Consider the following 19,164-nt stretch of genomic DNA (forward strand, 5'->3'; position numbering starts at 1 on the left):
TTCTTTTCATTCAATTCTGTGCCCTTTCTTCTCCAAGCATTACTCATTCTGGCCAAAAAGTTCTATTTTAACCTCATTATTGGTCCACAGAACTTCTTTCCACAATGCATCAGCAGTTGTGAAGACTGGAAAAGCGCTATATAAATACAGCACATTTACATTTGTCATTACATCCATTTTCAAACTTTAAACGCTGATTTTTGTGTACCACAATTCCAGATTCAGCCAGGTCTTTCTGGATGGATTGTGCAGTCAAACGTGGGTTTGGACTTGCTTTTCTCACAATCCTGCGGGCAGTTCTGTCTGATATTTTTCTTGGTCTTCCAGATCTTCTTTTAACTTCCACTGTTCCTGATGACGTCCCTTTCTTAATTACATTCCGAACAGAGGATATTAGCATCTGAAAACCCTTTGCTATCTTCTTATAGCCTTCTCCTGCTTTGAGAGCGTCAAATATTTTCAGTTTCAGTTTTTTAGACAACTGCCCATAAGAAGCCATGGTGCTTATTGTTGGGGCAAGGTCAGATGAGTCTGGGCATTTAAAACCTTAAAATTGACATCACCTGGTCTTTCCAGATGATGATTGGGAACAATCCATGACACTGTCAGGTCTCGGCTTTCCAAAGGGGGGGGGGGGGTGCATGCTGTAAACTCTGTAGGGTGCCCAAACCTTTGCAGACGCCATTTTTTTGTTTACTGTTATTATGAAAGTGTAAATGATGGAAATAAAATCTAACTGTTTGTGACATATTATACAAGTGTTGTATCTGTCATTTGATGCCTTTTTGGAGATTTTTCCATTTTTTCTTGGCTTCTTTATGCACATTAATACAAATTTTTACCTGGGGGGCCCAAACTTTCAAACCCCACTGTAACTATAAATCAAGGAACCTCTGTATGTGCGTGTGTCTCCCAAATGCGCAATAACCCCTAGACAGCTGAGTGCAGTCCTCAGCTCCATGTTAACAGCTCTGCTACCAACAGAGAGCCTACGGGCCTCTGTACAGCAGCGGGGGTGGGTTAAAAAAAAAGTGACCAGCGACTTTCTGTGTAGGAGAGACGCTAGTATTGTCCGGAGAGAGCGAGGGCCTTTTTTCAGACATTTGCCACTATCACCTCTTTCTGTCACTTGTGTTCAGTCACTGAGGAGCAGCAGCGAGCCAACCGATGTGTCACTTAGTAAGCATGTTGTGTAGTATAGGGTAGGGCAAAAATATCTTGTTGCCATTGCAATTTACAATTCTGCCATTGCAGTATAATGGTATCATGTGTCTACTTAGACTACTTAGTAAAAATGCACAAAATACTAACATTTTGATATGTGTACTTTATTATATAAAGTTAATACAATACCTACATGACATTCAACAAATAATATTATTTTTAGGCCTACACCTGCCTCCTGCGTGAACTGTCCTTAGCTAAATCTCTCTATTTTAATGTGGACCATAATGGTGGTACTTTTAATAATGGTTATATTTTCTGAAGTGGTACGTGGTGTAAAAAGTCTGAGAAACACTGGTCTAGATTGATAAATGGAACTACAGGTAAGAGGACGTATGGATTTTAGATTTTAGGGTCCCAACCTACCGAAAGTACCCTCTTCTTTGCAGGACCCAGACATGGGTTCAACAGACAGTGCTAAAAAAAGTAAACAAATGGAAAGTAAACATACAATAAAATAATAAACTCTTTTCTAAAATATAGGCAGCTGTGAGCCAGACAGCAAGAAATCCAGCTGTGGATACAAGCTGTAGCAGGCCACAGCCCCAATCCCAGCTCAATTCGGAGTCCCAGCATGCACCTCAGCCAACTGTTCAGACTTCTGATGATGAAGCAGCGGGCAAGAAACCTGCAACTACCGTTCCAGTAGTTTGGTCTGCAGATTCAGTTAAGGTGAGCCAACAGTTTTACAACAGATGTAGAAACCTGCCAAGTAAGGAGCTAATGATTATTCTTAAATTGCTACAAGACCATCTCAGTTCAAAATAAAATGCGATGGAAATTGGTATGGACTGTCAAAGCCGGGTTAAAATGTGTTGAGAGATGGAACGTTTGACCGGCTGGTGAACAGAACTGGCCGATTTTCACGTGATCGGCCATGACCGGCGACCGGCCGATCAGTCTGACATATGCTGGTCAAATGCTGTACATAATAACGTTGTAAAGGCTAACATACACAATGCATAGGAATTATATACAGGCTGGCAAATAATATCAATAAACTCACATTACATTATACAGTGTAACTACTCTAGAATTTAAATAATGCACATAAAATACAAACAACGATTGCCATTATATTGAGTAAACTGCCATGTGCAACCTAGCTTGCAGGTGAAGAACACAACAAAATTACCAGCTAAAAATGAACTGACGACATAAGTCATACGACCTACAGTTCTCAAGGATGCACACACGCGATTTCCACTGGCTAGTAATCCCTGAGACAGCGAGTCTCTTTTCTCTCTCTCTCACTTTTCCCCCAGGTGGCGTGAGTGAGTGTCCACGCTATTCTCCAACATGCATTTCAACAATAAGTGCTTATAGATGGCCTTTTATACAAATGTTTTTCCTGTTTTCATACAGTAGTTTAGTTTGCTAAATATATCACATTTATTAGTTGGATATTGGATGTGAAAAGAAGGAAATGGTTCTTTCATAACAATGTACTTTAGATGTGTGTGAATTTCCCACACCAGGAACAATTTATATAGCTCTATTTTATAGCGATTGATTATCTGTATATATGTTCTATTCAACAAAAGATAGAAACTGAATATTTGTGTGTGCTGTAAAGTGGTTAGACAAAATAAAATTGGAATTGGCTAAAATCAGTATTTGCAGGTCAAACTCAATGAGAAATTGGAATTGGCCTAGAAAATTGTAATCTTTCTTAATGTGTTACTATGTCTTATCTTTAATTTTCTCTGTTATAGTCTGCCATCTGTAGTCTGAAACCTGGGTCTCAGTCCCAGCCTCTACCTCAGCCAACAGCCCTGTCGTCTGGTGATGGAGCAGTGAGGAAGACTCTTGTCAACATGGCACCCGCAGTACTGCATTCCCAGCCAGTTCTGGTTCGTTAACTTCACTTTAAAATGAACATTCAGTCATGACCTAATCCCCCACACATCAGTTAAAACCATTAGTTTGTTAGTCCTCGTAACTAGGGCTGTACCTAATACCATTTTCTGAACTTTGAAGCTTCGGTCCGTATCAACAGCAAATATTGTAAGCTTCAAATTGCCATAAAAAGACATTAGTCTGATGCAGTATTACCATACAGACCTGTACAAACAAACTGCTCGCTTTTAGCTCAACATTTCTCCGTTCTTGGTTGAGATGAAGGACATAGCGCATAAATTAGCCAGTAGCTGGTGGCTTAATACCGACAAAACACCACAGTAAAGATTTCAGGGTACATACACGTTTTTTTCCTAAAAATTAATATGCAAAAAGTTGAAGCCAATAGATGTTGTTTCCGCACAAGATCACTCACCATATTTTATCAATTCTTTGGTGAACGATGCAATATTTGCTGCTATCACAAAATCTGCCAGTATATGGTTTGATTCGATCCAATTCAGGGTCCAAAAAAGAAACAAAAAACAACTCAAATAGTTCTTTATAATTTGATTACTGAACTCTTCTAGACATTTAAATGAAAAAAGAAGTTGTTCTTTAAATAAAAAGAATAAATACAAAGTGTAAGCAAGAAAGGCACATTTTAAAGATGTGTTTTGATATTTTAACTTAGCATTGATGCTGTTGGATCGTTAATCATTGAGCAACTGTATACCAGATCCTTATAGCCCCAATTGCTTCTTTAGTGTTCTAAAAAGGGCAAAAATGTAGGGCTGTTTGTTACAAAGACACAAACCTCAAATTCAGCTTTGGCTGATATGGGGGTGAGTAGATGATGACAGAATTTAGGTTGGTACATGGAAAGCTTAATCTTGCTCTAGTTGTGATTATATGTTTGGGAAAAATTAATTATACTCTGGAGAAGCATCTATGGGTAGCGCTGGTGTTTTTATTTTACAATAAGCCCTTTGTGTTGATTAGATCAGTCTTTACTCTTCCTTTTTAAAATTATCACCAATTGTACTAACTCCGTATACACGGTTATTAACTAATAGCTGTTTTGTTTACTTACAGTCGGCCTTAACAATCCAGGAATGTGTGACCAGGCTGGTGCAGACTGATCAGCTTCAGATACAACCCACTGTCCAGACATCTGCTGTGCAACCACTGCTGGTTTGTATTATTTCATCCCCCTTTATATGAACTATTATTAAATAGTTTGCTTTTCAATTAAATCAAATGTGTCTTTTCAATCTAGCCTACATGTTAACCCTCATCCTAACAACATACTTAACATACAAGAACAAACTACCGTAAGTAACCACCATCATGCAGCTTTTATCCCAATTACAATTAGGGTTGGGTTCCAAACTCTGTACTTTTTAGGGTACCGAGCAAATCACGTTGCAACTACCGAGGACAAATTGACGTCAACTCAATCTGTGCCAAATGTTGGGACCGGAGAGCATGTAATAAGTGCATGCTTCTTTCTCCTCTGCTCTGCATGTTTGACAGAGAGAGGGGCTAAGATCTGCGATGCAGACGCAAAAAAACAATCGTTACTTCGCCTCTGCAGCTTGTTCGAGTCACAGTAAGTCACGGCAATGCCGGTAAAGCAGTCGAAAGTTTGGTTACACTTTTCAAACCTCCATGCAAACTACGTTCACTGCGATAGAATATGAAGGAGACATGAAAGCTGCCTTAGTGCGTTTTATCAGAGATGTGGAAAAAAACCTGTGAAATATGATTGGATGACTCAAAAAGCTCCCTATTATGCGTTAGTCATGATTTTGCTGACTGGCTGTCCAGTTCCTGCTATGGCAATACTTAACATCAAATACTTTACTAATACCTCCTCAATCTAAAACTAACCCTATAAAGAGTGCTTTATCTTTGGTGTTAAAAAGTGATTTGATTTGGGCTTTGACTTCCCTTAACAAAGGACCTCAACTTAGCTAACCAGTGACTTGACTTGCCCCAAAGACAATAACTCCTAACTTGCTTGAGACCTGGACCAAATTACTTGAGTCTTAGTTGGGACTTTAGTAAAGATGACTTTAGGCTTCTTCTTAAACAGACAGGCACAACAGGGTTATTTATGCCCTGACAGGCTGGAGGTTGTAGGGCTAGGCAAGGCAACTTTTATTTACTTTTTAGTCCATAGGAACAAATTGTCTGACTGGAAGAGTTGAATGATGGAGGAAAGCAGCTGTAAGCTATGACAAAAGTATTCCTCTGGGGTCTGCAGGTACCCCAATTGGCAGGATAATGTAGGGTTGATGTTACCATTTCCATTAGTAAAAACAGAGTCTTCCTCCCTGTTATTTAGATTCAAATGGATGGCAGCTATACCACGTCACATCCTGGTCAAAGCACCCCGTCGCCTCTCCCTGCAACGACTAAAGCCGGGTCGTCGGGATGTGGTGCACCAACCCCGTCTGCAAGCACAAAACCGCCAATGAAAAAGCAATCAAAGGTTTGTTGTTAAAAGGAAACCCAGACACGACACTTAGCTACCACTGAACATCCAATGTTGGACATGTAATGACAAGCGGTTATGGAAATTAGGTGTCAATTTTTTGTTGGTGCTGAAAAAGAAAATGGTGACAGCCTAATCATTGACACATTTCCAATCTTTGTTTTCAAAAGGTCACCATTAGAACGGCAAAATCCCTAAAAAGTCGGATTGTCTGTGGACCCATGGAGAGGGTACTCCACCACATTGTTCAAGGAACTCTCCACAGAATCCCACATGCACTTCTGTCTGTCCCTGGAATGTTTGATTTCATGGTCCACGAGATGACTAATATCATCAGAAACGAGTGCAAGAAGCTAACAAGCCGGAAATTCACATCTATTCTCCGACGGACCAGCATCGAAGACCTAAAGAACTTTAAATGGATGAATGTTGTTGAGGAGTGGAGGACAAACGCACCGACCTTTCTCAAGTTTTTACAGTGCGCAAGCACTGTCTCCATTGAGCCTGCTAACACTACTTCAAGAATACGCCCTCACCCTTCCAGAAGGATTAATAAATACAGATTACCAATGGCTGGGGCAATACTCTTGAACGCACGCTGCGAGTCAATGTCAGCACATATGTACACAAATGCTCTGGTTATGTGCCACAGCGGCTCAAGAAGACGTTTTAAGTGGTTAAATCGAGTGGGTGTGTGCATAACTAGCGGGATGGCTCTTGCAAAGCTGAAAGCAATGGGACCGGCATGGGACAATAAAACCTTTTTCCAATGGACAGAGAACGTATGCAAAGACAGGGGGACAAAGGCGGCCTCTAAAGGAGCAGAAGCAGCGTTCACTATACCGCCGATAGACACAGATTCAGATGAATCACAGGCAAGTGCAAAAATTACAAATAAGTTGTGTTGCTACACCACATTAAAACATTGTAAGTAGTACTGTGTTGTTACGTCTATCTATATATATATATATATATATATATATATATATATATACACACACACACACACACACACACACACACACACACACACACACACACACACACACACACACACTCTCAATATCTCAGCCTGGGACAGTGTCCTCACCATCGGACACAGAACAAAACATGCCTGGATAATAAATCAGGCTGGTAATATAATTGGCTCTCCTCAAGCCCCCGTTACAGAACTCTACACCCGGTCAGTACTCAGGAAAATACCCCCCCTCCTCCTCCAATCCCCAGCAGAGGTGTTAAAAAAAGTAACTTTTATTCTACTTTAGTTGATTTTAAAGTTTACTTTTTCCTTGAGTAAATGGTTATACCAGTAATTTTACTTGTACTTAAGTAAAAGTTAAAAGTAATGTTTTTAAAACAATTTTTTACTTTTTCTTTCCATCTGTGCATAGCAACATTTCTGCTCCATTCCTTTTTGTTGTTCAGTTTTACAATTGTTTTTGGGGTCTTGGTACTGTCATCGTTTTTATATGTTTCTTTTATGTTTATATACTGTATATTTTGTCATTTGAGCCTGCCCTTTCAAAGATGGTTCTGTCACATGTGACATAGTTCTTCTCATCTTCATGTGTTCACAGGACAACACTGAAAACGGGACGTCACCAGAACACACACAGCATGGACATGGGGACACTCCACCAACTGCGGACATACCAGATGAACCAGACAAAGACGCAACAGACGTATCAGACACACCAGACGAACCAGACATTGACGATCTATACGATCCAGACAAAGATGAACTAGATGCATCAGATGCATCAGACGCATCAGACGCCACAGACGTATCAGACGAACCAGACATCTCTTCTCCTGCAACCTTCCAGTCTGACTCAGAGTAGCTTTGCTGGATCAACACTTTTTTTTCCCATTTTCATGGTTGCAAGGGTATACAGGTGCTGGTCATATAATTAGAATATCATGAAAAAGTTGATTTATGTCAGTAATTCCAATGAAAAAGTGAAATGTCTATATTATATTCATTCATCGAACACAGTGATATATTTCAAATGTTCATTTCTTTTAATTATGATTATAATTCTTTATCTCAGAAAATTAAAATAGTATGACAAGGTTCAATATTAAAGACACCTGGTGCCACACTCTAACAGCTAATTAACTCAAGACACATGTAAAATCCTTTAAATGGTCTCTGTCTAGTTCTGTAGGCTACACTTAGGTTAGTTCTGCTGACTTGACAGCTATCAAAAAGACGACCATTGTTGGCTGTTTGCAGAGCTCTGTTACATTACATTAATAGAGAGGCAAAGGGAAGGAAATGATGTGGGAGAAAAAAGTGTACAAGCAATAGGGATAACTGCACTCTGGAGAGGATTATGAGGATTGTGTGATTGTGAGATTCACAAAGAGTGGACTGCAGCTGTCAGTGCTTCAAGAACCAACACGCACAGATGTATGCAAGAAATGGGTTTCAGCTGTTGCATTCCTTGTGTCAAGCCACTCTTAAACGAGACACAGCTTCAGAAGCGTCTCTCCTGGGCTAAAGACAACAAAAAGGACTGGACTGCTGCTGAGTGGTCCAAAGTAAATTTTGCATTTCCTTTGGAAATCAAGGTCCTTGAGTCTGGAGGAAGAGAGGAGAGGCACATAATATGTCCAGTATAAAGTTTCCACAGTCAGTGATGGTGTGGGGTGCCATGTCATCTGCTGGTGTTGGTCCACTGTGTTTTCTGAGGTCCAGGGTCAACACAGCCTTCTGCCAGGAAATTGTAGAGCACTTCATGCTTCCTGCTGCTGAACAACTTGATGGAGTTAACTTTATGGAGGCCATACTTTTCAGTTGGCCGACATTTCTAAAAATCCTTTTTTTGTATTGGTCTTAAGTGATATTCTAATTTTCGGAGATACTGAATTTGGGATTTCCATTGTCAGTTATAATGATCACGATTAAAAGAAATGAAGATTTGAAATATATCACTCTGTGTGTGATGATGAATATATTTTGCAAATTTCCCTTTTTAAACGGAATTACTGACATAAATCAAGTTTTTCATGATATTCTAATTATATGACCAGCACCTGTAATCTTTCAAAGACCGCACACATTTTAAACAAAGCATGTTGAGAGAACTATTAGACTTACCCCGAACAGCTGAAGACCAGACATTCTCACTCCTTACTCGTCAAATACTGACGCTTGGTCGGTGGCCCTATGCTTTAAACTATGGTGCTCTAGAAACCGCTTCATGAACGTGCCGGGAACGGCGAGTCACGTTCTGCTTCTCCTATGCAGTGTTCTTTAAAAAAATAGACTTCAAAACGCAAGTTTATATTGGGTTTAGGCAACAAAAAGTACTTGGTTAGGCTCAGGAAAAGATGGTGGTTTGGGTTAAAATATCTACCTTGTGGCGTTACGTTATCTGAGGAACATAAGGTAAGATAGTTAACTTGCATAGCCTACACAACTTTAAAAAAAGTCAGGGTTTACTTTGGGCTTTCACACGGGTCGCTGACAGCGGTCTCCTGGGTAAAAATGTCTTTGTTTGACCCATCCACCACCCCAACCTTTCTCACTAATCTGGACTTTTGCACTTGTTGCCAGGGTTTCCTGGCTCAGAATGAGCCTTTTGGAGGGACTACACACAATAGTAAGCATGATTGGTCCCCATACAGAAAGGTAATGAATCTGTGTTGTTATTTGACAGAAATCTATGCATTTTGCCATTATTTCTAATCAAAATAAATAAAAAATTAACAAAAGTGCTTACTTTTCTTTTCAAATTACTGCTTTTCAAATTACCGGGAGAGTCCGGTACAGCGAACTCTGAAAAAAAACTGAGATCAGCTCTCACATTCAAGTTTATGTTCTGCTTGTTTAACGACTGTTTGGTAAGTTGCTCCATCACATTTAGAGATGATTTTACTTGCTATATATATTTTTTTTTAGCAATGCTTATCATTTTGTGGTAGGGATTTTTTCTTTGGGGCTGGCTAAAACCTCTTTGGGGTGGTCGCCAAAAATCATCTCGGTTTCTCAGAGCCTCTAATGTTGACGCTGTGTGGGTTTAAATTATTTAGGTGAAAGCCTGGTGAGTCTAATACAGGCGCTAAATGGGGCGTCTGTATCAGATGCTGAGGGCCACTGATCACACGCCGGTATTGGACCAGTTTGGAGTGAAACTGCCCTTCTGAAGACCTGGGGCCTGTTGAGTACACACGAAAAGCTGGCGTACTCTGGTTTTCACAGACACTTTGTGATTTATAAAAAATGAAGTTGTCGTGAGAATGTGCGGGCCGTCCGCAAAGTCTTCTGGATCTGTAAAGTTGCAAAATCTAACTGAAAAGTGCCGAAAATCACCGAACATTACAAAATTACGTTTCCACTTCACTTACTGGCATATATCTGTGACCTTGTCTATGAAAAAAAAACTAGTTATATCTACTGATATTCCATAAAATTTGATAATTTATGTGGATAATATTTCACATCTTTCACACTAATAACCGTTTAATTCGCAGGCTACATAACCTCTGTCAGACTGGGAAATGAATGAAAAGCTACTTAGAAAATATTTGCAGTCATCATCTTTAGTTCCCATGGAAGAAATATGTTATTCAGTGTGCAACAAAAAGATCGGCACGGGAAAATGCAACATCACCTGTGAGTTTTTAGACCATGGCGTACAGGAGGCGGGACGCACGGATCCATCTCCCCAGGAACAACCCTGTGTCGGGTAGGCGAACTCATTGGATGTGTAATTGATCCCGTGGATGATGTGTAGTCTATGTAAGTGAACAGGGTGTACCCGTGCCACCAAACACCAGGCCGTCTTGGCTGTCTTGATTATATCTCTGTTACTCTAGTCCTATTTACTATTTCATTATTTCATCCATAAATGCCGCAGCGGATCCATGCGCACCGTCACCTGCCGTGGAGACGTTGGCCTCAGTAACCTCTCCTCCTCTTGAGTCGGGACTCCCGCACGCTGGACTCAGTTCCACTGAGCATACTAACACTTAGAAAATAAATGGCATTACATCAGTGACATCAAACTGCTTATTGTGCGTAATTTGGACAGACACTGAGATGCATGTACTTCTGTAACTTGTGGTATGCTAACACCATTGGTTTGATTTCACTTTGATATTAGCCTTTTTTTTCTACTAGGGGTCTCATTTATAAACATGGCGTACGCAAAAAATGGGGCTGAAAATGTAGGTATGCCGCTTCTCTTGCAATTGTCATTTACAAAAAACCTTGGCGTTCCTCCACGCAAACTCCGAACCATGTGCACGCACCATTTTGGAGATTATGGGAATTTGCGTTGCAGATGGTGAGGAGGTGAACTGATGTCAGACTGCAGAGTACATGTGGGAATAATGATTACTCTTAATATTAAGTATGTATAATAAGTAATGTCAGCAATTCCATTCAAAAAGGGACATTTTTATATTATATTAATTCATCACACACATAGTGATATATTTCAAATGTTCATTTCTTTTAAGTGTGGGAATTGTAACTGACAACTAATGAAAATCCCAAATTCAGTATCTCAGACAATTAGAATATTACGACAAGGTTCAATACTGAAGAAACCTGGTGACACACTCTAATCAGCTTATTTACTCTAAACAACTGTAAAGGCCTTTAAATGGTCTCTGTCTAGTTCTGTAGGGTACACAATCATGGGGAAGACTGCTGACCTGACAGCTGTGTGGTAGAAAAAAGTGTACAAGCAATAGGGATAACTGCATCCAGGAGAGGATTGGGAATCAAAACCCATTCATAAATGTGGGAGAGATTCACAAAGAGCGGACTGCAGCTGTTTCAAGAACCACCACGCACAGCCGTTTGCAAGACCGGGGTTTCAGCTGTCGCATTCCTTGTGTCAAGCCATTCTTGAACAAGACACAGCGTCAGAAACGTCTCGCATGGGCTAAAGACAAAAAGGACTGGACTGCTGCTGATTGGTCCAAAGTTATGTTTTCTGTTGAAGGTAAATTTTGCATTTCCTTTGGAAATTGAGGTCCCAGAGTTTGGAGGAAAAGAGGAGAAGCACAAACTCTACGTTGCTTAAAGTCCAGTGTAAAGTTTCCACAGTCAGTGATGATGTGGGGTGCCATGTCATCTACTGGTGTTGGTCCACTGTGTTTTCTGAGGTCCAGGGTCAACACAGCCTTCTATCAGGAAGTTTTGGAGCACTTCATGCTTCCTGCGGCTGACCAACTTTATGGAGATGCAGATTTCTTGGCACCTGCACAGTACCTGGTTTAAGGACCATGGTATCCTTGTTCTTAATTAGCCAGCCAACTTGCCTGACCTTAACCCTATAGAACATCTATGTATTGTAAAGAGGATGATGCGATGCGCTAGACCCAACAATGCAGAAGAGCTGAACGCCACTATTCAATTCAATTCAATTTTATTTATAGTATCAATTCATAACCAGAGTTATCTCAAGACACTATACATATAGACCACACTCCAGAATTTACAAGGACCCAACAGTTCCAGTAGTTTCCTCCAGAGCAAGCAACAGTGCGACAGTGGCGAGGAAAAACTTCCTTTTAGGCAGAAACCTCGGTCAGACCCAGGCTCTTGGTAGGCGGTGTCTGACGGGCCGGTTGGGGTTAGAATTTTGTAGTAGTTCATGGCATAGCAGGACGCTGTGCGGCATTACAAGGCACAGCAGGACGTAGCAGGACGTAGCTGGGCACTGCAGTGTAGCAGTTGAACATGGCATCACAGAACATGGAGCGGGACCAAGGCGACAGCTGCTACCCTGATTTTGGAGCCTCTCTGATCCAAGGGAACATGTTGGGGAAAAAGAACATAAGGACTCCGGGGAATGACTCCCCAGAGCTAGGTTAGTAACAAGCATTTCTGGGACATGGATGCACATAAATGAAAACATGGAAAGATAGAGGAGAGAGGAGCTCAGTTTATCAAAATAAGTTCCCAGCTGTCTACAACTATTATTACAGCAAAACCAAGAGAGACAAGGTAAAGAGAGCTCCAGCCTGGTCGGGCTAGAACTCTCCCCAACCGGATCGGGCTGTATGCCAAGTCTCCCTTTAGTTTTATTATATTCTTCATTATATGATAGATAAATCCGACTATGTGACAAACTACTACTCCCTAACAATATTCGATTCTATGCCCTAACTAGTGTATCAAAATAAGTCCCCAGCTGTCTAAAACTAGTATTACAGCAAAACCAAGAGAGACAAGGTAAAGAGAGCTCCAGCCCGGTTGGGCTAGAACTCTCCCAAAGCTACTATCAGAGCAACCTGGGCTTTTGTAACACCTGAGCAGTGCCACAGACTGATCGACTCCAATGCCACGCCACATTGCTGCAGTAATTAAGGCAAAAGGAACCCCAACTAAGTATTGAGTGCTGTACATGCTTATACTTTTCAGTTGGCCGACATTTTGAAAATCCTTTTTTTTGTATTGGTCTTAAGTAATCTAATTTTCTGAGATACTGAATTTGGGGTTTTCATTAGTTGTCAGTTATCATCAAAATTCACATTTTAAATATATCACTCTGTGTGTGATGAATGACTATAATATACAAATTTCACATTTTGCATGGAATTACTGACATAAATCAACTCTTTCATGATATTCTAATTATATGACCAGCACATGTACAGTCAAGAGATGTTCTGATACCGAGACCTAAAATGCCGGAATCAGTAATAATTGGGAGTTTATGCACCAATCCGAACTACGTAATTAAGCCCCAAAGAAAATCTTTAAAGTACATTGTTTATGTTCTTTTTCCATTATGACTGACTGTCAAACTGCATTCATTGTTTGCTCATGTTTCAAAAAGAGTGTAACCTGAGCCAGACCGGCACAAAACCATATCCATGCAGGGATGGTAGTAGCTTTTAAAACATGATCAAATATATGAAACACTAGTATCAGTACTCGGCATTGGGTGATACCCAAGGTCAAGTATCGGAATGTGTTTGTGTTGTACCTTAGTGTTGTTGGACTGGGCCACTATTCTCCTGGTGGATGATGAAGGGATGGAAGCTGTCCAGATGGTACTTCAGTACGTACGCAGATAGCAAAAAACGTGTGGCCTCCGAGCCTTCATAAGTTCTGGTCCAGATTTGTGAATTGGACCTGGTCCAGTATCCTTTCACGGCAGAACAGGGCTAATGATGCAGATTTGGTTTCAGTTGCATACTGGATCTGGCCCAGAGCCTTCAACATTTTCTTTTCTTTCTTTCTTCCATGATTTGTTGCAATTTTGCAGTGGTATTCAGTATCAGTATTCAGATTATTTACTAAAGTAAAAGTACCATACTGTAAAAATAACTCTTACTACAAGTACATGTCATACATTGAAATTGTCACTTAAGTAAAAGTATGTAGGAATCTTGGTGGTTTAAAAAGTATGGAATGATTCAAAGTAAAGTAAGACTTCTTCTACAGCCTGAAAAAAGGTTAAATGATCAGATAAATAAAATGATCAGAATCACAAAATTTGTACAATGGGAGCATTATATAAAAAAACACTGACTGGGGGACCTAAGGGCAGAGACGGTAAGCAGTGGAGTAGTTTTGATGAATTAATAACATGCATGTTTCTTGCAGTGGCTTTCATTACACTTAAAGCTCCAATGTGTACTTTTTTAGTTAATCTTTAGCAAATCTTTTTGCTAAATGTTCTTTCATAAATATGTATTGACATATGTATTCTAGCATGCTGCGCCTCCATTTTTAAAATAAACAATAACCAAATGGTGGTAGATAATACATCTGCTTTAGAAAAAAAAAACTGTTTTTCAGGTTTCTGGGTTATGTGACAAGTAACAAGTAGCTCTTACCTTATACCATTGTTGACGCGAAAAAAATAAAAATGACTGTTGCACTAGTCTGGACATACTACCAACGTTGGAATGAAGGTTGCCTAAATGACACATATATTTGCTGTCAGCTCACACAATTGATTGTGCGTTTTGTGTAGATTTGGACTTTTATATGTTTTATTCCACATTGTTTAAACGGCAAAGTGGAGAAGCCTTGTGCATTCTTCCACCGTCTGTGCCACGGACTTCATAAGGACAAATTGTTAAATTTTTACAATCTAATTTAAAATCTGCTTTAAAAATAAACACATATGTTTATTTAGTATGTTTCTTTTGTCCATAAGTGCTCGTGCTGTATGCCCTAAGTGGTAGGACAGGTCTCAGCTGCTACAATTGTTTTTTGTTTAGTTTTTTTGTGTTGCCTTTATTTTATTATGTGTTTATTTAGTTTTCTCATCATTTAACAACAGTGGCGGCTGCCCTGAGCTTCCCCTCTTTCAAAGACCAAAGAGGGGAAGTTCATTTTTGGCCTAAATCATAAAAATTGTCCATTAATTTATACGTTCTGCCCTACGTTCCTTTGCAAGAAAACTCTCTGTGACCCTGTTATACCAACTAGGTGTCTTTTCCAGTGACTTGGCCGGTGTCCTCACAATAGCCAGCAGAGCCAAGCTGCTTAAACGGCCTTGGCCCGTTTTTGTCACAGGTGTAGGACTTGAGCCGCTTTAAACAGGAGAACCTTTCTACACTTGCAGATGTAGCTCCAATTGTTGGCACTAATGAGAACAGTTTGTAAAGTAGAGACATTGCACTGTGCAACTCCATGTCTTTAAGGAACACTTAGTAATCACACAGCTTTCCACTGTTACCCTGCAAGTCCTGAGTTGAAGTTCAGACCTCAGTCTTCCTGAATCAAAGTGATGGCCATTACTCATTTAATACATCAAAAACAGCATTAAAAAAATCCAATAAAGCGCTCCTGGATTTTATCTGCACTATCCACATTGCAAACAATGACAGAAAAAAAGGGAGCATCCTGAATTTCATCTCTGATCTGAGCAGACCCGGTGGCAAGTCATTTGTAATAGTATGGGACACACCAGAAAGCACAGTTGAGGCCTCGAATTGCGTGGACAGGACAGAGTCATATTTAGCTAATGTTTCTGTGAACTCCCTGTAATTCCCCTTAGTGATGATTCACTAAATGACAGCTCCTGTCGGTCAAGCAGGGATGTTACATCAGTAAGGCGTTTTAGGAAGGCCCTGTTTTCTTTGACTGTTTCATTATGTTTAGCCACTTGTATGCTCAACCCTGGTCCTGCCCATGCAACTTAATCTTGCACATGCACTCACATGTTCCTTGCTCTTTTTATGCCTTGTATGTGCCCTGTCAAAGTGGACGCTAGTCTTCAACAGGGAAATGCACTGCGACACTACGGGAATGTATGAGAAGGAAATCGAGTCAGCTGATTCTGAACAAACTTGTCTTCAAGATGAACGGGTCCTACGCATTCTTTGTCAATATATAATCAATATGAATAAGCAAAGTAACTACAGCTACAAAAAATTAGATAAATAAAACGTTCAATAGGCAACTAGGAGAAAATGAAAATATTCAATTAAAAGTACCTTACAGTTTTAATGAAGTACAGCATTGTTGCAAATTGTTTGTTTAAAGCACTTGAACAAGAAACATTGTTTAGTTTAAAACACTTTGAATGTAACCGGTGAGTTAAATAGAGTTACCTGTAGTTACATAAGACGTTATGTGAGGCACATGGAAATAAATGCTTGGCCAGGAAGCGCCTTCTTTAACTGTAAAGGTTCATTATTGTTTGACACGTGCTGTATGTTTTGCCAGACAGTGACATATATTAACTCTTGTTTCTTTCCGTCTGTACAGCCAAGTCAAGTCATAGCTACGCTGCGGTTTTGCCTGGTCTAGACTTTTATGACTACTCACATTTTCCATTTTGCCCGGGGATAGTGTGTATTTGTTTTAGTGACTCTGAATTACGCCAGAGTGTTATTAGAAATAGAGTGGTTGCTTAATTTTGGGGTGGCAGTAGCTCAGTCCGTAGCAGTTGCAATTTGGTTGTATTTATTTTTGTCCAATTAGGTGTTAATGGTTTTAGGCCTTCTACTGTTTATATACTGCTTTTAAGTCATAATTCCTGACAGGATGGGAGGAAAGGAACAGGACTGAAGGGAGGAAAGGAGAAAACACGCAAGTGTGTTTACGTAAATTACAAGTGGGAAAAGACAGGGTCAGTGTTGTGAACTGCCGTGAACTTGATTATATCATTTCAGTTGTCCGTCACTTTAACTTTGCCTGCCAAGTTCTTTCAGTTTCTGTTTTTTACAAAGGGAGCATTATATAAAAAAACACTGACTGGGGGACCTAATGGCAGAGACGGTAACCAGTGGAGTAGTTTTGATGAATTAAAAACATGCATGTTTCTTGCAGTGTCTTTCATTACACTTAAAGCTCCAATGTGTAATATTTTAGTTAATTTTTTAGCAAAAAAAACTTTGTTCTTTCATAAATATGTGCTCATTCATGTGTAATTACTTCCACCAACTATTTAAAGTTTTCTTGGGTACTGACCTCATATGTATTCTAGCATTCTGCGCCTCCATTTTTAAAATAAAGAATAACCAAATGGTGGTAGGTAATACATCTGCTTTAGTAAAAAAAAACAGTTTTTCAGGGCTCTGGGTTATGTGACAAATAACAAGTAGCTCTTACCTTATACCAATGTCGACGCGAAAAAAATAAAAATGACTGTTGCACTAGTCTGGACATACTACCAACGTTGCAATGAAGGTTACCTAAATGCCACATATACAGTATTTGCTGTCAGCTCACACAATTGATTGTGCGTTTTGTGTAGATTTGGACTTTTATATGTTTTATTCCACGTTGTTTAAACGGCAAAGTGGAGAAGCCTTGTGCATTCCGCCACCGTCTGTGTAATAAATTATTTTTAGCAGCTCAAACCAACCTTGTCTCTGATCTTTTCTGTGGGCTTGCCATTGTAGTGGAAGTCCAGGGTTGGAACCAACTGAAGTCATACTTTAAACTCTTTGGGTGAAAGTCCCAAGGTGGCGTTGTCAACTTTAAAATTGCTAAAGTTTGGCTAAGCCCTCCATTGGGCCTGGTTATGTGAAAAGGTACACAACCTTATTTGTTTAGAAGTAATTTTGTTTTACTGTGAACCGTCACAGGAAGTGCTTTTATTTTGAAGTAGCCTGCACAGAAGTTGTCTGTTTTGTATACTTGCTAGCTTACTCGATAAGTTGAGCCTCTCTCTGCAACACGTAGCTCCCATGGTTTCATTTCTATTATGTATTATTATGTAAGCACAGGTAATGTGACTTGAAAACGTTTTTAATTTAAGCCACACCCACAATTGGTCTGGCCCATCCAAAACTGGAATCTTGGCGCCGTGCCTGAATGGTCACAGTAACTATCTAGCATTTCCGGTTGTCATTCAAATCCATTCCACTACAGAGATGGTTACTCTCCACGCCTGACTAAATGTAATGATATTATACGTATGCAAGCCTAAACATTAATTCCCGACATGTTTCTATCTGTCAGCAGCTCGGACACACTGCTGTCCGCGCTGACGTACCGTTACCTGCTTGGACACAGTCCCGGGAGATGATAGTTCCCAGGAAGCGGAAAGACACCACAGTGTCAATTGTGGAGCTACAGTGGGTGATGGGGGAAGGTCAGGCTGTGTTCTTTCTGAGCGTTGAACTCAAGGCTGTTTTGGTTGCCCCAGGTTACCAGGTGGTCAGTGTCCCACCTGTAGGCGGACTCATCTCACAAACTGTTGTCCGCAAACTTCAGAAGCTTTCCCCAGCTTCACATGCGGCTTCCTGTCAGACAGGAAGTCAGTGATCCACCTACAGGGGGACTCAGGCACACCAAGCTGGGAGAGCTTTTCCTGAAGCAGAACCGGGATGATGGTGTTGAAGGCAAAGCTGAAGTCCACAAACAGTTTCCTGGCATAGGTTTCTGTGGTGTCCAGGTGTCTGAGGATGTAATGGAGGGCCAAATTGACTGCATCGTCCACAGACCAATTGGCTCTGTAGGCAAACTCCAGGGGGTCTGTGATGCCACTCAAAGGACTTCAAAACCACAAAGGTCAGGGGGACGGGTCTGAAGTTATTAAGTCCAGTGGTCCTTGACTTCTTGGGAACAGGCATCATGGTTGAAGTCTTGAAGCAGGCTGGTATGAGGCGAGTCTCCAGTGAGGTTTTGAAAATGTCTGTGAACACTGGAGACGGCCGATCAGCGCAATGCTTCAAGCTGGATGGGGAGCAGCATCCGGTCCTGCAGCTTTGCGTGGGTCCTCTCTCCTGAAGAATTTGTGCATCCATGTCCCAGAAACCTAGCTCTGGGGGGTCATTCCCCGGAGTCCTTATGTTCTTTTTTCCCCAGAATGTTCCCTTGGATCAGAGAGGCTCCAAAATCAGGGTAGTGGCTGTTGCCTTGGTCCCGCTCCATGTTCTGTGATGCCATAATCATCTGCTACACTGCAGTGCCCTGCTACGTCCTGCTGTGCCTTGTAATGCCTTACAGCGTCCTGCTATGCCATGAACTACTACAAAGAACTGCTATAGACTACTAATTTTTCTATTTTTGTTATTGCCACTCTTCATTCTAACCCCAACCGGTCGTCAGACACCGCCTACCAAGAGCCTGGGTCTGACCGAGGTTTCTGCCTAAAAGGAAGTTTTTCCTCGCCACTGTCGCACTGTTGCTTGCTTTGGAGGAGACTACTAGAACTGTTGGGTTC

General features: G+C 40.7%; 1 protein-coding gene and 1 long non-coding RNA gene across 11 annotated transcripts in view; one reads left to right on the top strand and one right to left on the bottom strand.

Annotated features, from left to right (window-relative positions):
- The window catches only part of LOC117957693 (flocculation protein FLO11-like), a 16,337-nt gene extending 8,922 nt beyond the window's left edge, over positions 1-7,415 (top strand). For 8 of the 10 annotated variants that reach the window (XM_034893618.1, XM_034893623.1, XM_034893626.1 and 5 more), the window contains 6 exons: positions 1,708-1,896; positions 2,940-3,077; positions 4,159-4,257; positions 5,414-5,560; positions 5,734-6,438; positions 7,141-7,415. In XM_034893618.1, coding sequence (XP_034749509.1) covers positions 1,708-1,896; positions 2,940-3,077; positions 4,159-4,257; positions 5,414-5,560; positions 5,734-6,438; positions 7,141-7,404 — 1,542 coding nt within the window. In that variant the 3' untranslated portion in view covers positions 7,405-7,415. The remainder of the gene's footprint in view (positions 1-1,707; positions 1,897-2,939; positions 3,078-4,158; positions 4,258-5,413; positions 5,561-5,733; positions 6,439-7,140) is intronic. The other 2 variants (XM_034893619.1, XM_034893620.1) reach the window with 2 other exon arrangements.
- Positions 7,416-8,694: 1,279 nt separating this feature from the next.
- LOC117957736 lies at positions 8,695-18,959 on the bottom strand. The gene is made up of 3 exons (XR_004659577.1): positions 18,946-18,959; positions 15,093-15,096; positions 8,695-8,765 (listed from the first exon to the last, which is right to left on the bottom strand). It is a non-coding gene; the product is annotated as an uncharacterized LOC117957736 (long non-coding RNA).
- Between the last annotated feature and the right edge of the window lie 205 nt (positions 18,960-19,164).

The sequence above is a fragment of the Etheostoma cragini genome, chromosome 15 (assembly GCF_013103735.1).
Source record: "Etheostoma cragini isolate CJK2018 chromosome 15, CSU_Ecrag_1.0, whole genome shotgun sequence".
Lineage (NCBI taxonomy): Eukaryota > Metazoa > Chordata > Actinopteri > Perciformes > Percidae > Etheostoma > Etheostoma cragini.